General features: G+C 41.3%; 2 protein-coding genes across 2 annotated transcripts in view; both read right to left on the bottom strand.

Moving 5' to 3' along the window:
* Positions 1-812: 812 nt before the first annotated feature.
* Positions 813-24,809, bottom strand: part of T265_01004 (hypothetical protein) — a gene marked incomplete at both ends in the record, with an annotated part of 62,430 nt that continues 38,433 nt past the window's right edge. The window contains one exon of the mRNA XM_009164919.1: positions 813-2,204. Within this exon, the coding sequence (XP_009163183.1) occupies positions 813-2,204 (1,392 nt within the window). The remainder of the gene's footprint in view (positions 2,205-24,809) is intronic.
* T265_12693 (hypothetical protein) lies at positions 16,013-19,700 on the bottom strand (the record flags this gene model as incomplete). The annotated part of the gene is made up of 3 exons (XM_009164956.1): positions 16,013-16,132; positions 18,940-19,046; positions 19,607-19,700. Coding segments are annotated over 3 exons (318 nt in total), but the record flags the coding sequence as incomplete, so codon positions are not given.

Here is a 24,809-nt window from a genome sequence, read left to right as displayed (position 1 = left end):
AACTTTGAGGTCGCCTTTGCAGTTATATAGCTAGATCAGAATAAAGCTCGGACTTCCAGATGTAAGTAACTAATTTTTCTATTCACTAGTGTCTCCCTAGCTTCTCATCCGCTAACTTTCTGGGGGTCTAAATCAGAGTTTTGAAATTTCCGACCTCATGAATGGAAAAGCAACGTTCCTTTCGGGTAGGCAAAAGCTGTACTTGGCACATTTCACAGTACCTAATCACGTGGTAATAAAGAATAATTGGTCGGACGGGATGTGTTCAAACGTGAAACAGTTGGGTATTGGAGTACCAGGATTTTGGTTTAAAGGTAAAACAAATTTTGGGTCTTGTGTTTGGAAATGCGTTAGCAATGAAGCACAAGGATGCCTCAATCAGGCGTAGGAAATTGGACTGGAATGTTTCTGGGTAGGAGAATTAGGTTCCAAAAGAGGTCATTGGAACCAGATGAACAAACATGCTGCTTGAATGTGCTTTGAATGTACACGTTTGATCATGGTTCGGTTTGTTGTTGATGATTTGTTAAATACAAAAGGCGATATAATCATGGGGAACAAAACTAACATTTTGGGGTTCATATGCCCTTTATTTGGGTGGGAATCAGAAATACGGAAAGGCAACGGCAAATGCTTGGTTTGGGTTGTACAGAGATGTGTAAATTAAAATAGCTATTGTTTGAGCACTCTGAAGGATAACTGTTTTTAATTATTCTGTCTTAGACGTAACTTGCTTGCCTAATTGACTTAACATTTTGGAACAACCAATGGAAGACTCACGTCTCCCATTCATCCGATTGTCCGGGACGGATCTACACAAATTCTCCAGGATCCTCTTCGTTTTGATTGACTCGTGGGAGTTCGGACTTACTTGATGAAAATGCTGCGTTGCTGGAACCACTCTTGGGTGCACCTGTTCGACCGGTGTCACCGGATTTGAGTACTTCCCCAGTTCGACTCGTGCTAGGCCCGCTGGATCCGTAAGTTGACCTGAGACGTACGGAATGTTTATCACTGTCTCCAACTGTAGATGACTGACTCCGGCTGTTAGATGAACTGCTTCTTCTCCCCTCGCTTCCTCCCAGTGGAGGCGGAGGTGGTAATGGTGGTGGAGCTGTGCTTCTCGAAGACGGAGGGAGTGGCGGTGGTGGTGGTGATTCAAAACCTATGGGAGTAGGAATCTTCTGTCTCCCCAGATGAGAAGGGTATAGTGGTGGAGGCGGCTGACTTGGAGATACCAACTCCTGATTCGGACTACTGGGTAAGGAAGACCGGCTACTTCGCTGATTCCCACTAGGTGTCGGGCTAGGATAATGTCTGTGGTGTGAATGGTGTTGATGATTAGAACGTTGCTGATGAGGTAGAAAAGATCTGGGACTCAGTGTTCCGGATTTCCCAATATCTTGCATGGAACCAGGCTGTCCAAATCGGCTAACCGACACTGTCTGTCTTGATTTGTACAAACTCCAGAGCCTTTCGACTATCTCCGAGGCAACCAACTCCCCAGCATTAAGTCCAACCAATCGTAGTATAAACACCCCATCCTGTCGTAGGTATGAATCCACAAAAGCAGCAGTTCGTTTTTTATCTCCGGGCTCAAGAGCGTCACGAAGTTTGAGAAATTTCCTAATAAAGTGGACTCGGTTGCCCTGGAAACTAGATTTGTAAGACCAGTAAAGAAAACTGCTTGTGTTCACCGCAGCCACAAGTATAAACCAGAACCATAGGAAAATAAAAATCTTCTCGTTAAACATATTGATCGGGAGCACACATTGTACTGTGTGACGGTGTACGTTAGCCAGTTTTCGAACTTCAAAATCACAGAGAGTAATTCGTGGAAAATTCCCCGATTCTTGCCAAACAATTCCCTCGGCAATATCGCGTAGGAGGTCTATACCGTAGAACGTGTAGTTTGTCCCAAGTATCCGATTCATGAAGAAAAATTGTCCCACCACATTGAGAATGTACAAAGATTTGGTGATTAAGTAAAGGCATATGAGATAATTGCCGTAGCGTTTTCCAAACCATAGGCAGCAGCTGCGAGCCAAAAAATGACGGCACTTTACTCCACAGCCAGACCGGTACTCTCTTTGAGTCGTTAGGGCATCTTCTATGTGTCTGGCCACGTAAGTCACATTGGATTTGCGCGTTTCCGGATCTTTGATCATTTCTATCTCACAAGCGACCTCCATGATGCTTGAAAGCTAAAAGCAAAATCAAAGAAGCATTGTCTAGCATTATCAAACTTGCCTACGTAATCAACAATTACTTGACAAAACAGTTGAATCCAGGACGTGCTAAAGTAATCGTTACATTCCGAAAAATCAAACTGCAAATGTGGGTGCGAAGAGCCCGCATAAACCGAATTGACACAAATGCCATCAGGCTCTCACACTCTAGAGCGCTTCCATGTTTTTATTCAGGCCATTAAAATGTCATAGAACACTCTGAATTTCCCCTTTTTATTTTTATGTCTAGACATACGTATGATCCGTATCTTCTTGCATACAACATTCTAAATGAATTCCTTGTATAGCAGACCGGCAAAAAAACTGGAGAACTGGAGGTATTGGCTGGCACAACTGTGTCCGCAGTGAAATTACTTACAAAATGTTTCCTCGTCTCGGCAGAACCGTCAGGCAACAAGAAAGGCAATTATATGATTCAACTCGTGTTCGACTGTCTAACTGATACATGGTTTGCTGGCGATTAGTGCCTGGAAGGGCTCCACTGCTTCATTTGTTGATTTTATGGTCACTATGTTATTACCTACGTATATGTCTTGGAATTTTACCTGTCTAACTGAGTCATTCTGTTGAATTTTATTAATATATTTACTAGGAAAGATTCAACTGAGCTTCTCATGACACATTAAACCTAGAATCTAGTACTAAGCATGTACAAAGTGGGGGCATACGTTTCACCTCGCCTATGTGGGCAAAAGTACACATGAACACTATGGTTTCACATTAGAAACATCCAACTGCGCTGCCACTATCACTCAAGGTGTACTGGTTGAAGTATATGTACCAGGCACTTCTTTCGTTTGCCCTAGGTGGAGTACTGGGTCGTTGGGACTGGTCTGACAGGGAACGTTTAGTTCATGAAGTCTTGCTGCAGCTGCGTGCCTGTTGACCTCGAGCACTGACGGCGGTTTGGGTAATAGATCCACCTTTGACAAGTGTCTGTATTTCTTAAGACAACTATCCTGTACAACTAGGATGTCGCCACGATCAAATGTTGGATCTTTTTTTATCGCCCAGAATCTCTTCACCGGTGTCTTTTCTGCACATATGACATCTTCGCCACTTCCTTAGGGGGGGGGGGTGCTTCTTTACAGCACCAAAAACTGGTTTCATTCCATAGGCGTGATACGCTACTCGTGAGGTTGCTGAAAATTATTCGACACCCACGTCCGGTTTTGTCCATCTTGGGACTCATCTGGTAGGCAAGTCCCCGAGTTTCCGTCAACCTCATATTCTACTTGTACCCAAATTACACAAAATCACCGAATTACACCCACCTGGAAACCATAAACGAGAGATTCATCTGGGTTCCAGGTGAGTCTCTCTTGAAGCTATTTTTTGGCAGATGGGTGTATTTCGCTGGTTAAATTTCAGTTACATCTTCCTCTGTGTTCAGTTTTACGCTTACGATTCCCTTGGTAAGGTGAAATGTGATCTATTCAGTGTTGAAGCTGGATGGATGTTCCCTAGTCAATACGGTTTTTCGGTCGTGTGGTGAAGCCTAATGGTAAAGTTGAGCCCTCTAAAACGGCTGTCAGATCCAACAACTGAACTTGCAGGCACTTTGCTAGATTTTCCGTGGTAATGCGTCAATTTTACTTCTTGGTAGACATGGCGCCATTCCCTACGAAATTGCCAGTTGTAATCTCGTTAAATTCACGGAAGACACAGTCCTCAATGTTGGATGGAAATGAATACCTCACTTGTTCCACAGTGTCCTATAAAGATAAGACGAAGAAGCCGTCAACCGCCCCGTAGGTCCGCTTTTTCTCGAAAGATTTGTGGATAATCGAGAGGGCAAATCAACCCGTCGAAGTAACCTCATTTAACATTAAATCTCTTTGTTGGCGACACGTCTAACATATGCAACGACGCCGTACTTGCAGGACCGACAATTCGACATTTGGGCCAACGAATTTAAACATCAAGTTCTTCATCTGTCGGTATTCCCCTAGTGAGTCCTTTTAAGACGAAATTTTCAAGGCCACCAACGTTCCAAGTAGTGTGTATCCAGATCATTGTCTTTAGGTTGGCAACCGGATGATTTTTCCTTGACGGCTAAATCGGCTGCGGAAATCTAGTGAGAATCAGGCTGTCATTCGTCTAGTTCTGGATGGGATACCATGACATAGCTCGGTAGTTTAAACCACGAGACCACAAGGACATATGCTTCTCCGCTACATGTGTTAAATCTAACAACATAAGAAGAGCGGCTCGGCGGTATCTCAAGTTTAAGAAATCTCTTAACTTGAAAATGATCAGATGACTACTAAATTTATGGAAAATCTTGGCATCTAACCTGCTAAAGAAAACGCCACGGAATTGATGTTTCATGACTGACAACTGGTAAGATGCTGTGGACGTGTTTGGAACAAATATACACTTCACTCATGTCATGAGAGATCTTCACTGAGCTAAGGTTAAGGGTAAGAGCAAAAAACCTCACTATAGTAAGGGTATCGACCAGGCCACATTCACTACCGAGAGAGAAAGCGTTGTGATTGCTTTTTAGCACGAAGCACGTGCGATTTCTTTTCAAACTGTGGAATGTTTTCCTCATTCTGAGATGATTAGGCTTCAGTTGACCCAGAAGTACAATAATTTTCTTCACAAAGGTGGATTTCACATAACATAATTCAACGATTACAACTGTTTGATGAACCTCAAGGAGAGGATGCACTTGTCCGTTCTCTGTATGTAGTCTACCCTATTTCATGCAACGAAAATCCGTGGCAGAATACTTTATGAATTAGAAGAGCAGGACACCCTGATAAAATCACATATCATGTTGGCCAAACTGAAAAAAACCCTAAATGCAAAACCTGATCCCTGTCTACACGTTACAGTACGAGTAAAATTAAGTCATCATGTGATAAACCAACGCTAACTTTGATGCGTTACAGTGGTTTTTCATGAGTTCTCCCGTTTCAGTGGTGATACACTAGTGAAGGAGCCATAACACAAAGTACTGCTTGCAGCACTGCCTAGAGATTTCAGGTTAACTTCATTTTTTACTCTGGTTTACGTTAATTCTTTCCATCGGAGGCATCATGTCTCAAAAATTACACATCAGTCATTATTTAAGACAACCTCCATGCTCCGTTACAACATCGTAAGTTATTAGCAAACTCCCGAGTAGGCTGGAATAGTCTCCCCAATAGGCCTTTGCGTGAAATTCCTCAGAGCAGAGTTCATTTCAGGAAGCAGGAAAGTATTCAACTCGTAAATATGATCACTGCTTGAATGTGTGCTTGAATGTGTATTGCTGATCCACCTAGATCCTGCTGACTCCTCGAGGAAGAAAACGGATTTGGGCAGTTCAATCATTCCTGACTTAGTCATTATAAACCGTGGTATGCATTTACAAAGAAATCACAGTGTCAAAGTTATTCTGAATGACCTATAAGTTTAGTAACTGAAGCCACACATCAAACACCGATATTGTACAATGCCTGTTGCGTGTGCAAAACAACAATGCACTGGTCCCCATATATTTTGCAATTAGGAGTGACCAGTCCGACAAGCGAAATTGTATTTTTAACCTGAAAATATTTTTTGGGAAACTTGGTTTCCCAGTCGTCCACCACCCGGATAGAAAATCATGTCGCTTTTCAATTAGGGGACAGCTCTTGATGCTTCCAGCGACAGACAGAACATTTAAAAACAAAGTGAATATTGTGCCAGGACCCTGTAATTAAAATTCCATTCAGCTTACCTAAAAGGCCAAACCCATTCATTTGAGCGAGGCGAATTTGATGTTATCTTAACATGGATTTGCAAAAGTTACAGCGATTAGTTGGCTACACAAATGGAAGGCCTAATCGAGGGCGGAAGTATGAACCACTGCACCTGGCTGTGATACGGAGATTAATCACAGACGATGGAAAACGTACAATACACCAAACACGTTGGTAGCGGTCTATTAAGCTACAATTTATCAACAAAAGTCTATAACGCCTGGGCCTTACATTCCCGTTGAAGCGGTTTTCCGTCATCCTTACAAAAACAGGATTTTTTCCACCGCATCATATGCCGTTGAATATCCAGAATAGGAATTGAAAAGATTTGGTTATCAGGAGATTTTAGAGAAAAAGGCATGATACAATTCATTTTGTCGGTTATATTTCAGAAAAATAAATGAAACTGTTAAGAGGAAATTATGGGGAAATTATCTATTTTATTCCTGAGTTGCATTAGTCATCGTATCTGGCAGAGGAGTAGTGAGATGCAGAATAATCTACAAGATATAGATGAGCTTGTATTCCTAGAATACCAGCTGAGAACAAAATGCATTCGGAATAAACTTCAGTATACGATTGCTGTATAGTTCTCCGCAGAATGTTAGTACCGTCAGACCTATCAAGTGCAGAACACAAATGTTTGTTGAGTCAGTGAAAATAATTATCACCAGATGCATGGAATCAGTGGAAAACTGGGTGTTTTTAGAAAAGACAGACTACGGTGGAGTCATTTACTTTGTACTTTAGGAAGCGATGTCTGACTCCGTGTTTGACTTTAGATCACTTGTAAGTTAGCGTCTTTTACTGTAATGCGGGAAAAACTATATTGTCAGGGATGCCTGATCCTGGCGTCATTCCGATTAACAATCTGGCAAAGAATAAATCTTCTTTTAAGGCAGAGTATCGTTCCTTAATTTGAACAGGTTAAGGGAAAAGATTGTGGACGACATAAATAAACTCCAGTAAGTTTACCACTCAGCACATGTAATTTTTTATCCTAAGTACCGAGTTTCCTGTTTCCAGACGTGATGTGAGGCTGAAGGAAATGAGCAATCCATTACGTGTCGCAACACCCACCTCTCCATTGGTCATAGAAAGCAATTCGTCAGCGCTGCATATCTCGCAAGCTGACTGTCCTAATTGCCAAGAAAATTTGCTCAATTTCAACTGACCGACATTCTCAGTCAGCCTCTTCATTGGTGACACAACCGTCCCACAGAAAAACGGTTCTTTCCTTCCTTTTGGTCTCTATACATCTGTCACGGACGTCCACTTCAATATGTCAACACCACCGCTCACGCATGCACGCATTAATCCTTGGCAAGCACTTGGAGCAAGTCGCCCGGTGAGCCTATCTGAAGCGGTGCAGACCAAATTAATTCGCTTTCTATTACTGTCACGCCGAGAGATTTGATTAATTCCAGTCGTCGATGCAGATGATCATGGCTGAATGCATTCGCATGATTGTCTGGTCAAGTGCATGGACGGAGAAAGGAATAAGTGATCGAGGGGAGTGTAGAAACGTGATGAAATCCACACTGAGCAGGGTAAGTTCTCAATCATGAGACTGTTGACCTGTGGCCCCAAGCGTGAATGGGTTTCCAAGTACTCATGAGACAAAGGAAAATCCGTTGTTTTCACCGAACCAGTCCAAAGTTTTGCTCGTGTCGGTAGAGGATCAAAACTGGTAAGTGGAAAACAGGGTGTGGATTAGGAATCTTTCCCGGAAATAAGACATGCTAACAGGCGCGTAGGTGATGGGCAATGGGGATTTTCAGATACCAGCCGCCATCGCTTAGAATGCTACCAAATAAAAATGAAACAAATGATTGCTGAGAATGACACGACCGGTCGATCATTTATTTACTTATGCCCCCCACCCCAAAAGAAAAAAAAACAGATTTTGACTTGTCTCCCCTGGATTGATGCACAATGGCCAGCATGAGCTATCTCTCGGAAACGAATGTTTACACACAATGTTAAAAAAACTATTAATATAGGCATCAAAATGTTGACGTCCATATCGGTAATCTTATATGAACACACGTTTTGTCACTTCTATTCTTTTGCACACTCTTTAGAAAACGCTGGCCCTGAAATCTCCCACTTAAAACCGTACTAAGACAAGCAGTCCGGGAATGGGTACATGAAAAAGTGCATTAATTAAATAACATAAAATCACCGTCTTTGTTCAGCCTGTTGGCTGTTGCGTCTGGTAGAATGTCAGACTCACCAGAAATTATCTTATTATCTCCTTACCAGCCGACGACTCTTTTACAGGCCCCCATTGCCACATCAGTTGTGTAAGACTGGGTACTGAGCTACGAAGAGAAGAGTAGTTGAGGGCTCTCTTAAAAAGGTTTACAATCTTTTCCAAAAGCTAGTGCCTGTTAGTGAACAGGAAGAAAAACGCCTTCAGAGACTCGTCCACCATTGGAGAGATATTCACTTTCCACAATGTTACCAACTCCAACCGATTCCATCATGTAAAACACAAAGGCAGCTAATGAGGTCTGATTAAGTGGCTATTGGACTTGAGCGAATTTGCGTCGTCTGCATGAATAATCATTGTAGAGACAAGGATTAGAGTGCCGTTTTTTCTTTATAGTTATTCGAAGATAAAAGACTTTAATTAACACCAATGAGAGAGCGGTGATCTTGGGAAAGTTTCGCACCATCTCGCTTCCCACTTCCCAAGTATACGGTTATTGGGCAGACTGCCTCCACAGTAACTCAAACGGTAAGGTCTCAGACAGTAGGCAGAAATCGTGGGTTCTTCAACGAGCAGATTTGTTCTCTTCTCCGGTGTTAATGGAATGCTACAGTCTCCAGAGTCTGATGACACCGTTCTGTGTGAGAAATTCGATTCCATTTCACAGCGACCTGTATTCATTCCTACTGCCAGACCAATTTGCGATGAAACTAATGAATAAACGAATCGGAAAAAAGAGGTCGACTTTCGTATAAGGTGAAAACATGGGTTGTATGCCTCTGCTAAATTATCTCAGCAAATTAAAGCTCAAGGTAAGCAGTAAATTGATTCGAGACCTCTCAGGGGAATTGCGACGACACAGTCATTCACAATCTTCTTCCTTTTACGTTGGAACATTTGCCTATCAGTTACAGGCAAACAATCACACAGACGGTCATCAGTATGATGTATCAGTTGCGCTAGACCGCACCCGACACCCCACCGTGTTCCTTTAAACGCAAGACGGATTAATGTGCCTTAACCGATGTTCATCTCGAGAGGACGCGCACACGAACAGAAAGGGACAAGAAGGAACAGACTGGTAGTTACACAGCAGTGCTAGAGTAATTTACGCTGCTCGTGCATTTTATTACGCGGTATCGCTCTTTTTCTACGCCGTCAATATTTTAGGTCAGGTTCACTCACTTGTGTAATTGCCTGTGAAGGATCACACAGAAAACAAATAAATGGAGTGGAATCGACTGATAACTATGCCACTGCTAGGCTGGGGGTGGTTGAGTTCAGTCAACTCCACGTTTGATAGGCAAGATGAGCAAACCGGAAGATCGGGTGTGAAATTTGGTCTGTACATATCGTTCCTAATACAAATACAGCCACACTTGACAAGTGGATTCGAAACATATTCGCAACACACCGGTAGCTTGCACGCCCGTAAATTAGAAATCGAGTTGGTGGTTGAAACTGAAACATACTTAGAATTTTGCTCATGCTGAAAACTAACGACTTCTCAAGAAGGTCTCACGCTCAACACTTTCATAACGACATATTTTTGCGGCCCTTTTTTCAGGGTTAGTGGCTTTCTCATCCAAACCGTGCACGATTTTGGTAAAATTCAGAACCAGGAGTACTACGTCACACTCGGTATTATGAAAAATATTTTAGATATAACCTGGGCGAGTGAATGCCGTTATACATGAACTACACGGTTTCATTGTGCATCTGTGTACCATGAGTGATTTTTTTCCTTCATTTGACAAAGGGTTAAGTAGGGACGCTTGTAATGCGTAGGCTCCATGTGAGGGTCGTTCAGATATCACACTAGTGATAAACTGGATGTGTGGTATTTGTACGATCCTGGAAACGCTCCCTCAGTTAGCGAAGGTAAAGCTCTGTATGAGATAAGCGTCCAAGCTACCATCATGCTCACAAACACTGGTCCGATCTCACGTCGTGAAAAATTTGAGACTACATATATCTATCCTTAGGACCAGGAGATGGAGTTGATTAGAAAACTTTTGCAAACGTCCAGAACTTCAAACTGGTAGTTGGTGTGGCTGAACAATTATCTCATTATCAACAGAATTAAGGGGACAGCTCTGACGATGACCAATCAAGATACGGTTCTGATGTACAGTGTCATTACTAATCAGAATGAAATCAGTGAAAAGGTTTACATTCATGCTGTTGGGGTAGCTAATATGAGGGTGGGCCATCGTGCTTTGCGTTCTTTCTATTTTGGGACGGATGGACGCTTTACAATGATACGGAAGAACATCCGTCGCTGTTGTTAGTACAGCAAAACGTCAATCCGACAATCAAAAGATCCGTTGTTGGTCTTGAACTGTACGTGTCATCGATCGACCCAGTGAACCCTTGTCAGCTTCCTTTGCTCTGTCTGGACAACCACCAATAGACACCGCCGACTCAGGACCTACGTTTCCGTACTGGCCCAGCGAGTTCAGCTAGTAGGGTGACGATCCACCTCTTTGAAGTACCACGACCGTATATTTATCCCCACTACCAAGAAAACAAGGATCACCGCTGCCTTTCATGCGAGTCCTTTCTTTCTGGGACATACTCATCAAGAACTTGTTTCACAAACCAAGGAAGTAGTCTTTCCAGACGAAAATGTTTCCAGTGATGAGCGGGCAAGTTTGCACAACCCTGAAATCAACAGCTGAAGGTGGACGTAACACAAAATAACTCCAAACTAGAGTATCGCTTGACTGCGCCGCACTATCCAAATAATTGTCCTCAGTTGTAAAACACTTAACGGAATTGCAGATTCAGCACAGCTCTGTATATCCCTGTTACTAGATTTATATTATTGGACGGAATGATCACAGTAGAAAGTGGAGTTCTGTGGGGCAAATGCGAGCGATTTCGGATCCAACCGAGTGTTGACTGCCTAACTCAATCATGTTGATGATTTTCTCGGGCGAGAATTGAACGTTGTAATTGTTACAAAGACTGGTCACAGTAGTTATGCCTGTGAGTTTGGTAGAAAAATGGTAAACTTTTCAAAAGCGACCTGTTAGAATGGGTCTTTTTTGGAGGCAAATGCCAACATTTCCCATCATAAGGCCAACGTTTTCCCGTTTTCGTCCTTATTTTTAAAGAATAGGAAGCCTATATCTGGCGAATTTGACGAAGCCATCAAAATTGTCCGCTCGTCAACTGTTGATCTGAATTTGAAATCTTAACGTCAAGGTACCTAAACTCAGAAGGCCGGAGCATATATTGAGTGACTGACTGTCTGATGTGACCAATAAAATGAAAATATTTTGACAGAGCTCCCACGTTTTGAATTTTCCCACATTTTCAGAGGTAAAATCGAGTACAGCCAAGATGAATAAATAACAATGATTGCGCGTTTCCTTTGCTTAAAATCAATGAGTATGACGTTAATTATGGTCCTTGTAGAGCAAAAATGACCTCTTTATTTTGCAGTTCCAGTCTTGGTCTGTTGCTTTCCTTCTGTCTTTTGCCTGTTAATCGCCATTGACATAATATTCTCGGATGGCATCGGAATCAGACTGGCCAATAACGTAGTTAATGTTGTCAACATCTCAAAGCTTATTTTACTTCACGCGTTGGAAGTAGTGGGGTTTGAAAGTTTTAGAATGTCATATGGCAGCAAGGAAGCCCAACATCCCGCGTAAATTTTTATCCCACATTCATATCTGGATTAAAATGGAAATGTCCCGAGAGTAAGTATACGGCAACTTAAGCCATGAGGATCGCGCCGCTCTATTTATCATTTCGCATAATGTATCGACCAATATCAGTTGCCGAAATGAAAAACGTGCCACTCTGGATGCCGGTGGTCATGATTTTTTAGGTGAGCCGAATTTTTTCCAAGCTATTCGTGCCCGAAACACCACACCAAATGCCGGTGATAGTATCTTTGCACAACGCTTTGATCGGTTACCGGCAGCGCTATGGAAAATTGATGAACAATAAATCTCCATCTATTTTTTCAGTTAAATTTGCTGTATTTTATATATGTACACATGGAGTTTAAACTGCTCGGTTCTGAGGTTGCTTCAAAGTTTTCGGCAGTGAGGCTGCGTTGGGACATTTTCCAAGCTGTTTCTCTGGACAATTAGGTCTGAACCTGAGGTAGGTTCTATGAGAAGGAACCAAAACTCTGTAAAATTGAGAGTCTAATGAGGATTCGTAGGGTTCTTCAGTAACATCCTGTTTATACTGGGTTATCACATAGAACGAAAAGGAATGATGGGCAAATTTTCATCGCTGTCCAAATAAAACTTGGTCGGTTGAACTACATTTGATGCACAACAAATCATCAGACAGAGTTTGGTGGAAACCATGACAGAAACTTACCGAAATAACAGGTTACAACTTGGAATGGGTCAAGTGTCTACGTTACACCAGCCGCTTAAAATAATTTGGAAGGCACAATATGCGATCGTATATTTGGCAATATATCCGTTAGTTTGAAAACAAACACGCAGAACCACCATTCGTGAAATCGGAGCTCTCAACATTCCCTCCGATCGCAAGTTGAAAGATACCCCTTTGGAGTCAGAGCTAATGGGTGTGTCTTTACCTATCGCTGAACCAGTAAAGGACTTGGCAGCTTATGCATAGATGGCCCAGGAGAGACTACGTGTAAGGTGCTCCAGAAGTGTTTAGTTCTGACAAAGAGTTAAAACCGAAAAACAACTAATACGTAAACGCCCGTTAGAAATTTCGACAGTGACAAAAAATACCCAGTAAAAGCGAATATTCCAATCCCAAATATGTTTCACAGTGAACCTTGTACAATTGGTTGAACGCGTCCGTTTCCGGGGGCGCACTGTTTTTGGCTACATGTACCATGATAAAATGATTCTCTGTACTCCTGAATAAAGGATTCCTGTTGGATCCTATTGGGTAAATGCATATTTACCCAAGCGTGAATTACTCAGTACTGTTTGATTGTGCACCACGAAATTGTCCGGAAAGAGCCTGGATTATTTAATCTTGTTTAAATTTCCTAAAGCATTGACGCACAAATTCAAGGTGAATGGAGACATCGACCTAACAAGATTATTGCATTTAACTTCTCAAATGCACAGGAATCTAGCTGGGACAAAATTTGGGAGGAGCAACTTAGTTTTGTTCAGGCAATGTTGGTGTGGGTATCTTATCAGTCTGTCGAAAAACTCACTTGACAATAACGAAGAGTGTTTAAGACGGGGAAATCGATTCCGTCGCCAATCGATATACTAATCAACTAGCTATTTAATCGGTAGAAGAGAACGCATTGGATAAAATTCCGAACACTCGCTTGAAACAGAGCAAAACAACTTATGGAGGTATTGTATCCTTCCGTTTGATAATGCGTACTAAAAACTTGTCCATAATAAATGGTCCTCTGGAGCAGTTAGCCTGCCATATTTTCTTATCCAGATTTTTTAGAATTGCATCCCTGTGAACCATGAGTTTGCTTTTCAAGCAAACTCAGCCAAAAGCATTTCGATTCCACTCCATATTTCCTTGTAATTTTGTACAAGGTAAAGCTCCTATACTGGTTGCCTATCTGAATCGGTCACCCTCTTGAAGGGACCACTTTTACCGTTCTGTTATATTCCGATTGTGATTCTAAGGGAACGCACCTCTGGTTATCTGCATAATATTTGTCCTCATCTGACCAGCCACATTATTTGTCCAAGAAAACTACCAACTCTAGCTTCCAACACACTTTGTTTCACGGGACTAGGCTGAGATTCTTTACCATTTTATCGTCTTCACTTCTAGATGGCAGCCACTTCTGTTTCATCGCGTCGATCATATATTTATACATCAAAGAAAGTACCATACTGATTTCTACTTGCACTTCTAGGAGAAATCCTCGAAGCAAAGTTAGGGAAAAGGTGGTCATATTGGAAAACCGTCTGCGTCCTCAAGTTTTCTACCCACCCCTGAGGAGCCTAGGGAAGGATATGTTTAATTTCGATGTGTATTTTTGTACAAATATGAGGCATATAAATGGATAATGACATTGAAATTGTAGACAATTGTTTAGTTTCAGAAAAAGTTAGTTTTCTTGTACACGGAGATATATATGCATGTGTCTTACCATACACACATTTATTTAAATTTTAGCACAAACGCTATTTTTAAAAGAACATGTTTTATCACATTGTAAACGCAAAATTTACTACTGGGTAATGAAAGTTGTGCTGTAACGTACTTCTCCAGCCTTCTAAACTCACAAGACTCTAACGTGAACTTGTAGGAAGTAGTGCTTTTTGAAGTTAGTCAGCTACTATCCATCTATGTCTGTCTTCTAATCTATCTATCTATCTATCTATCTATCTATCTATCTATCTATCTATCTATCTATCTATCTATCTATCTATCTATCTATCTACTATCTATCTATCTATCTATCTAATCTATTTCTCAATCAATCTATCCGTTCATTCACCTTCCTGCCTGCTTACCTATCTATGCTATCTATGGTGTGCTCTTGCAGTGAGCCATCAATCAACATTATTTAAGATGTATTGTGCCATTTTTCTGTCTGAGAAAGCATGGTCGATGTGTATATTGTACTTGTTACAAAAAAAGGAAGTACTTCTGAGCTGAGTGAACAGACCCGATTAGGCTCTTGAAAACGTTTCCTGCCTAAAGCAACCCGTCATATGTGTGACACTTTCAGCTTTCCCTTCTTTCGGACGCGACTGCTCTTTGAGTATTAATTGAGAACACTAGACTGATCTGTATATATATGTTTGTCTCAGCTCGCTAGTTATAATTGAAATGCGGTCTGACTTCATTCATCTACTTCCAAATGATTAACTCAAAGTTATCAGTGGACAGTATTCAGTAACCTCGCTGGGCATTCAGTAGGATATCGATCAGTTGACTTGAAAATTATCGAGTGATTCGCGGAAGGTGATGGGGTTTCCGACAACAGCCTTGCTTGTAGTCAGATTAGATGAGCTGGTCAATATTTCTTAAACCCACCTGCCTTGCTTTACGGTGGCAGCAAACCAACACACCTGACGTTGTTCTTCAGATAACTTCTACTTACTAGCAGAGTTTCTGACAAATGCAGCGCTGTTGTATGAAGTACATTGGTCTTCGTGCGGAGAAATGGCTTTTTATTTCACCATCATACCCATTCCATACCCCCACGAAGGCTCTAGTAATTCAACTAGGCATATCAGCGACAAGTTTCCTCAGGTTTCCAAGCAGTACTTGCACCATTCTACTCTCATAAGACGAGATGACTATGCCAATAATAATCTGGCCACTCTTTTGCCGCCTGGTTATTCCTTACCTCAAAAATGGAGCGGTGATCGCCATTGTTGTCGAGAACAGAGCAGTATCCCCCTGAAACCAGGATGAATCGGTGAATGGGACGAGCTCTTCTAGTACTAGTACTAGAAGGCTACGAGTGGCCAGACAGTTAAGTGTTCAAACTATTGGGCAGGAGGTCGCGGGTTCGAGGCTCTTCAGAGTTTCGTGAGATGCGCACTGCTGTTGATTCTCAATATGGATGAAACAGATGTACAGTACTTCTCGGCCATTCAGCATAGATTGACTTCACCCTCGGGACGAAATCTCCTAAAAAACCCACATCTCCTCACAGTATAAATAAATTCTAGTTGTTTTTAATAGAATATTGGCAGAAGGAAGCGTCTACTAACATGAAAATCCCGTGGAAAATATTTAATTTGTCTGGTGCTAACCTGTATTTAACGTGTTCGGAAAATTTTGTTTTTACTTGTCTTTCACTTCTTTTGGCTGGCCGTATGAAGACTGTTCCGTTTCGTCACCATATGGGGAGACATCATCAGTGCGTGGTTGATGATGTGCGCACTGATGATGCCTCCTCGTATGGTGACGAAACGTTTGCAAGCCAATTGCCAAGCTCGGCGAACAGGTCAACAGCCACCTGATCAACAACCAGTGTTCTGACTTTTTTTACAATTTCGGCGAGATTACCTCATGACCTTTCTTTGTGTACAACCAGCTCTGCTACGGTGGTGTTTTGAAAAGTTTTCTTATTGTGTTATACCGGGGTAGCCAGTTGGTGTAGCAGACCAGGCAGACAGTTTCCCATACCCGTTAAGTATTCTGAACAATAGAAACCCTATAAAACGGAAACGGAGCAGCGGAGATAGTGTGACGTATTATAGCTCCGATTTCAGGAAACATGTAGTACGGCTGATTAGGAGTGCAAATCAATCGAAATATCATAATCACATTCCTGTTGCCAAAGTCTTCTATTAGAGTTTAAATGACACTTCGTTGAACCGCATGACCTATCACATAACCTTACTAGCCACAAAGCGCCTGTTTAAACTGGACGCTTAAATAACATCCTGGGACAGTGTAGGTCCGGCTACACAATACGCCAGACGTCTTTTAAAAGTAGATTACAAGCTGAGCTTTGGGATTTATAGTTTTGAGTCTCTCAGCGTAACGTGCGGTATTAGCCTGAAAAGCTCAAGTTTTCTGAGTGAAGCAACGAATTCTTGGTGCTCGGGTACTCCAGCACTAAACATAGAGGTAATCCGTTACGGTGACACGAACTGTAATCCCTACCTGAACCACGTCAGATTGGATGCCGTTTTCTGTTTTAAAAATTATGAACGCGTGTTTTTCATCAATTGTGGCCGATATTCAATGGACGGAAACAATTTGTTTTAAAAAAGACTTCACTGTTGGCATGAACTCTTGTTCCGTGAAGCGCAATCAAGTCGTTCTTTTGAACTTGATTCGCCTTCACTTTGAATTCTTCATTATAGAGCTCATGCAATACAAACAGTATGCACACACAAGTTTCAACTTGATTCGTACTTAAACCCCGTAACCACGAAATTTTATTAATTTGGTGGAGTTCACTTATTGAGCGCGTTAAAAAAGTAGACCTGTGTAAACTCTGTATACGTAACGCACGTTTACTGAAAATACTTCGACTGCCTACGACCGGTTTCGTCCTCCTTGGGGCCCACCAGGTAGGCGCACTCCGCGAGTTTCCGTCAGTCTTATGATATAGTTGAAGCCAAATTGGACGAAGTTAGTTATATACACTCACTTGCAAACAAATTTGGTTTCGTGCGAGACTCACCTGAAACCCAGCTGAATCTCCCATTTGTGATGTTTTCAAGCAGCACATTCAGTTGAAACATCAAAAGGAGAGATTCAACTGCGTTCCAGGTGAGCCTCTCGCAAAACCAAATTTGTTTGCAGATGAGTGTATTTCGCTCTGTACTCTCTCTTACTGCTGAAAAAAGTATTTTTGCATTTTAAAATGCTTTGACAGCTCACTAGTTGTTCTGATCGGTTAATATTGCTATCAGCATAATGTGTAAAAAAACTTGGAAAGACAACAGAATCGAGTAGCATCAACTATAAATCAACCATGGTGTAATTGGGTAAAAATGCTGTTCTTCCGGTAATTTTCTATCCAGTCGTAAATTCACAGTCATTTAACTCGTACGGGAATCAGTTTGTGAAACGTATCGCAAGATAGGAGTGCCAAAACATCCATAAATAAGATATATTCATTCTCTGCCTCAATAGACAGGTCAAAAAATTAAAACCTTGTCCGAGTTGTTTTCCCGTGAAACGCCACCGTTTATTACGACACCATCAACGCGGTTGGATCTCACTCTGAGCTCTGATCAAAGCAAAAAAGAACAAGGATATCGTGCAGTTGGGGAAACTCTTATGTAATAGGCCCTTTTAACGCACTGCTCATTCTGACTCTCCAATGAAATCGCCTGAATTCTCTGTGCATAATCCGGCGATTGCAGGAAGCACAATTTCTGCCTACTGTGTCGTGCCTTGACAGGCTTCTCTTATAGGAATGTCATCGGCATGCCACCCCACTACCCTGAACTATGGCACGGTTCACTGTCTCCCCTGGTCCTGAAACAAGTCCTAGTGTTTCGGTGCAAACTTCGGCTTGTTCGTCCGTGTTTTGTTTTAAATTAAACAAACCGAACTTGTCATTAGCTTAAAACGAACATGCGAAAATTTGGACAACCTAAAGATGACACTCCCCATCTCCACAAGGCCATTCTTTTCTTCAGGTAAACGTATACTACTAGTACAGTTCATAAACGGTTGTGAACGAATAGAGTTAAACAAATTGCTAAACAAATGACAAAAACAAGAATTCGCCAAATATTAATAGGCGCAAGTTCCGTGTCATGTTAGTCACTCGAAAAAGAGCTGTGGTACAAACATTAACCAATATGCGATAGATGAGTATAACGTGTCAGATGGAGAATAACGTGCCTCAGTTCGGTAATTGCTTGCTTGGTATAAAATTACTAAGACGCTGACTAGGTTTGGGCTTAATCCAATTTCAACCCAAGCTTGCAGTTAATATTTCACATGAAACGAAGGATGTTCCCTTTTGAGAAGAGGCTTCGTATATTGATATTTGAGAAATTAGCTGCAGTTGCAAGCTATTAATTATTGACAGTGTTGTTATTTTGAAGATGGTGCCGGTGAAAGCATTAAAATTACTTTTGTGCTCTAGTAAAAATCGGTGCTTTTGGACGGGTAATCGTTCTTGTGTAAAGGCAGAAAGCATTTCAGCGGCGTGTATTGGAAAAAATACATCCGAGATCTCAGAACATCATTATTTACTTACACTAAATCGTGCCAGTGAAGGAGTCTTTTACCGCTCTGATGCGTAGTAGCATAGACCTGACGAAAACGAGCAGGACTAACTAAATCCGGATCTCTATGTTATATGACATACATCTTTAGGGTGAATTCCGCTAATTTCTCCAGGGCAGATCGGACGAATTGTTCCGTATTACTGATGTCTTTGGACCAAAGCGGTAGATAAGACAGACGAATCTTTCCCTTGGAGTCAGAAAGGTAAAAAGGAAATGAATACCTAAGTACCTATGTGGCCAAACTATATTCATACTCTTGCAGTATGATACTAGCTATGAGTATATCTCTTCTCAAATATGGTCGGTACCAGAGTCTTTGAAGGTGTATGTTGTCGGGCGTAAGTTCGGAGGGAGGAGGCCAACTTGAGTAAGACGGAAATCATAAAAAGTCAAACAGTCTAATAAATAAACAACAAACAGGGTATAAATGTTGCGTACCACCAGTCATGCGATTGCTAGCAAGCGACCGAATAAACTACCAAATGACGATTTCAAGGTATATTAGCTACAAAGCCAGGCTTCCGGTTTAATCATATAATGTTGTTTTGCATGCTAGTTTATCCGTTTTCACACTAGCGGACACGAACTTCCTTGTTTTAGTCTGTTCTGATTAGCCGTATGTTGAATCCTTCCCCAGATATCACATATTGGCAACATAACTGGTAATTTCAGAATTTCAGTTGACTTGCAAACGTTTCGTCACCATATGGGGAGACATCATCAGTGCGTGGTTGATGATGTGCGCACTGATGATGCCTCCTCGTATGGTGACGAAACGTTTGCAAGCCAATTGCCAAGCTCGGCGAACAGGTCAACAGCCACCTGATCAACAACCAGTGTTCTGACTTTTTTTACAATTTCGGCGAGATTACCTCATGACCTTTCTTTGTGTACAACCAGCTCTGCTACGGTGGTGTTTTGAAAAGTTTTCTTATTGTGTTATACCGGGGTAGCCAGTTGGTGTAGCAGACCAGGCAGACAGTTTCCCATACCCGTTAAGTATTCTGAACAATAGAAACCCTATAAAACGGAAACGGAGCAGCGGAGATAGTGTGACGTATTATAGCTCCGATTTCAGGAAACATGTAGTACGGCTGATTAGGAGTGCAAATCAATCGAAATATCATAATCACATTCCTGTTGCCAAAGTCTTCTATTAGAGTTTAAATGACACTTCGTTGAACCGCATGACCTATCACATAACCTTACTAGCCACAAAGCGCCTGTTTACACTGGACGCTTAAATAACATCCTGGGACAGTGTAGGTCCGGCTACACAATACGCCAGACGTCTTTTAAAAGTAGATTACAAGCTGAGCTTTGGGATTTATAGTTTTGAGTCTCTCAGCGTAACGTGCGGTATTAGCCTGAAAAGCTCAAGTTTTCTGAGTGAAGCAACGAATTCTTGGTGCTCGGGTACTCCAGCACTAAACATAGAGGTAATCCGTTACGGTGACACGAACTGTAATCCCTACCTGAACCACGTCAGATTGGATGCCGTTTTCTGTTTTAAAAATTATGAACGCGTGTTTTTCATCAATTGTGGCCGATATTCAATGGACGGAAACAATTTGTTTTGAAAAAGACTTCACTGTTGGCATGAACTCTTGTTCCGTGAAGCGCAATCAAGTCGTTCTTTTGAACTTGATTCGCCTTCACTTTGAATTCTTCATTATAGAGCTCATGCAATACAAACAGTATGCACACACAAGTTTCAACTTGATTCGTACTTAAACCCCGTAACCACGAAATTTTATTAATTTGGTGGAGTTCACTTATTGAGCGCGTTAAAAAAGTAGACCTGTGTAAACTCTGTATACGTAACGCACGTTTACTGAAAATACTTCGACTGCCTACGACCGGTTTCGTCCTCCTTGGGGCCCACCAGGTAGGCGCACTCCGCGAGTTTCCGTCAGTCTTATGATATAGTTGAAGCCAAATTGGACGAAGTTAGTTATATACACTCACTTGCAAACAAATTTGGTTTCGTGCGAGACTCACCTGAAACCCAGCTGAATCTCCCATTTGTGATGTTTTCAAGCAGCACATTCAGTTGAAACATCAAAAGGAGAGATTCAACTGCGTTCCAGGTGAGCCTCTCGCAAAACCAAATTTGTTTGCAGATGAGTGTATTTCGCTCTGTACTCTCTCTTACTGCTGAAAAAAGTATTTTTGCATTTTAAAATGCTTTGACAGCTCACTAGTTGTTCTGATCGGTTAATATTGCTATCAGCATAATGTGTAAAAAAACTTGGAAAGACAACAGAATCGAGTAGCATCAACTATAAATCAACCATGGTGTAATTGGGTAAAAATGTTGTTCTTCCGGTAATTTTCTATCCAGTCGTAAATTCACAGTCATTTAACTCGTACGGGAATCAGTTTGTGAAACGTATCGCAAGATAGGAGTGCCAAAACATCCATAAATAAGATATATTCATTCTCTGCCTCAATAGACAGGTCAAAAAATTAAAACCTTGTCCGAGTTGTTTTCCCGTGAAACGCCACCGTTTATTACGACACCATCAACGCGGTTGGATCTCACTCTGAGCTCTGATCAAAGCAAAAAAGAACAAGGATATCGTGCAGTTGGGGAAACTCTTATGTAATAGGCCCTTTTAACGCACTGCTCATTCTGACTCTCCAATGAAATCGCCTGAATTCTCTGTGCATAATCCGGCGATTGCAGGAAGCACAATTTCTGCCTACTGTGTCGTGCCTTGACAGGCTTCTCTTATAGGAATGTCATCGGCATGCCACCCCACTACCCTGAACTATGGCACGGTTCACTGTCTCCCCTGGTCCTGAAACAAGTCCTAGTGTTTCGGTGCAAACTTCGGCTTGTTCGTCCGTGTTTTGTTTTAAATTAAACAAACCGAACTTGTCATTAGCTTAAAACGAACATGCGAAAATTTGGACAACCTAAAGATGACACTCCCCATCTCCACAAGGCCATTCTTTTCTTCAGGTAAACGTATACTACTAGTACAGTTCATAAACGGTTGTGAACGAATAGAGTTAAACAAATTGCTAAACAAATGACAAAAACAAGAATTCGCCAAATATTAATAGGCGCAAGTTCCGTGTCATGTTAGTCACTCGAAAAAGAGCTGTGGTACAAACATTAACCAATATGCGATAGATGAGTATAACGTGTCAGATGGAGAATAACGTGCCTCAGTTCGGTAATTGCTTGCTTGGTATAAAATTACTAAGACGCTGACTAGGTTTGGGCTTAATCCAATTTCAACCCAAGCTTGCAGTTAATATTTCACATGAAACGAAGGATGTTCCCTTTTGAGAAGAGGCTTCGTATATTGATATTTGAGAAATTAGCTGCAGTTGCAAGCTATTAATTATTGACAGTGTTGTTATTTTGAAGATGGTGCCGGTGAAAGCATTAAAATTACTTTTGTGCTCTAGTAAAAATCGGTGCTTTTGGACGGGTAATCGTTCTTGTGTAAAGGCAGAAAGCATTTCAGCGGCGTGTATTGGAAAAAATACATCCGAGATCTCAGAACATCATTATTTACTTACACTAAATCGTGCCAGTGAAGGAGTCTTTTACCGCTCTGATGCGTAGTAGCATAGACCTGACGAAAACGAGCAGGACTAACTAAATCCGGATCTCTATGTTATATGACATACATCTTTAGGGTGAATTCCGCTAATTTCTCCAGGGCAGATCGGACGAATTGTTCCGTATTACTGATGTCTTTGGACCAAAGCGGTAGATAAGACAGACGAATCTTTCCCTTGGAGTCAGAAAGGTAAAAAGGAAATGAATACCTAAGTACCTATGTGGCCAAACTATATTCATACTCTTGCAGTATGATACTAGCTGTGAGTATATCTCTTCTCAAATATGGTCGGTACCAGAGTCTTTGAAGGTGTATGTTGTCGGGCGTAAGTTCGGAGGGAGGAGGCCAACTTGAGTAAGACGGAAATCATAAAAAGTCAAACAGTCTAATAAATAAACAACAAACAGGGTATAAATGTTGCGTACCACCAGTCATGCGATTGCTAGCAAGCGACCGAATAAACTACCAAATGACGATTTCAAGGTATATTAGCTACAAAGCCAGGCTTCCGGTTTAATCATATAATGTTGTTTTGCATGCTAGTTTATCCGTTTTCACACTAGCGGACACGAACTTCCTTGTTTTAGTCTGTTCTGATTAGCCGTATGTTGAATCCTTCCCCAGATATCACATATTGGCAACATAACTGGTAATTTCAGAATTTCAGAATTTTTTTGCATATATCAGCTTCCAATTTGCTCGAAACATTCATACCTTAAGTGCTGATGGCTAAGTCATTTTTCCTCTGACAACACTCACTGTAAATCTTCGTAAAGAGATTTACAATATGCAGCGGACAACACATTCACAAACAGTCGGACCATGATTAGAGACTACTTTATAGAGAAGATAATGTTGGTAGTTGGTTGGTTAATTGTTTGCTGTACTTCATGATCTCTTCGCGACAAAACTGCTAATGGCGAACAGGTGAGGCGTCAGTTTTTTCCCAGAACTTTTCAAAATATCTAGAGCAATTTACACTACTATTTTTCCCCGCTGAGTTCCATAAGGTGTTAGGACGCTAAGAGAATTTTAATCGATTTTAACTACGTCCTCTGATTTAACGGTGTTGGGACGAGTGGAAAATTCTTGGCGTTAAAACACGTGACAGAAAAATCCGACAAAGCGTTTACTGAGTAATGTGGATCTGGTGCACTTAAATCTACCTTTTGAGGGACAGCACTCCCGGAAACCTCTCCAACGTATTTAAAGTAAAGCAAACAAGTCTGACAGATATACTATTGAAGAAAGAATCTATTTCGCTTTTTATCACTGCATTCATAACAGTTTAACTTAACGGAAAATAATCCCAAGTTTTCATGCCAGGGCATTGGTTCTCTTTTGTGTAAGTTTAGGGCAGATATCTCAGTTTATTCCTACATCTCCCGCCTTTCACTGCATGGAATGATAAACATGTTCTTTTCATTCGATAACTTAAGGTTGATAAGAAATTGGAAATCTTTGTCTCTTTCTCGGTGGGAAGTCTAAATGAACCATTGAAAATTTGTTCTTCTCCGAGATGAGCAGCGTCACTTGTTGCTAATCTTGCGAAATGCTCACTACACATGGTTTTTCGACAATACACAACGGTGAGCTTTATAGTTAATAAATAGGTCAATCACCGTTCTGACTTCCAGGTTTTGTTACGGTGGATCAATGCTGTGCTCTTTTGCAAGTTACCCCAATCGGAGACCACCAGTATTTACATAATAAACTTAATATTTTGCCAAAGCTAAAAACAACAGACTTTTGCAAAAGGCAACTCAAGTAAATTTATTGTTTATGATATTTGTCAACTGAATCTGTTGAACACAGGCCGCCTCGCGTAACCCCCAATATTTTACGTCAAGCACATGTATTTCGAGTCCTCAAACATTGTAGCAACTAAAAGCTGAGGCAGCCTTCTCGCGTATTCATATCGGAAAATGTCACATAAGAAGGGTTCACTAGAAATTCAATAGTCTCCATTTTTATAACAATGTTATTTTTTTACCGAATGAGAACAATTTGGTGTCTGGGAGTAGTAAAAACCCAAAGAGAACTAAAAGTGGCGCATCTGGTTGTCTGTTGTCTTGTAGCTTTTGCTAATCTTACGAAGAATCGGGCAATCGATGAAGAGGTTTTTTAAATTATTGAGAGTTGCCCCAATTTTCGGGGCCATTTGCAGCTACCACGTCATGACCAGCTTATGTTCTTGGAGGAGAAATTACATTTATTTGTCTAAAAAATTGTAGAACTCTTGGATGTTAACTAATAAATGAACATCTGTTGACTTCCAACTATTGTGGCTGATAGACTTTGGCTAAAATTTGGTTGAGCTGACAGTGAACTGAGAATGTGAGGCTGCTGTTTTTATCATTTAAAATAAC

This window comes from Opisthorchis viverrini, assembly GCF_000715545.1.
Source record: "Opisthorchis viverrini unplaced genomic scaffold opera_v5_10, whole genome shotgun sequence".
Classification (NCBI taxonomy): domain Eukaryota; kingdom Metazoa; phylum Platyhelminthes; class Trematoda; order Opisthorchiida; family Opisthorchiidae; genus Opisthorchis; species Opisthorchis viverrini.
The sequence above is the reverse complement of the archived record's forward strand: the minus strand, read 5'-3'. Positions and strand labels throughout refer to the sequence as shown.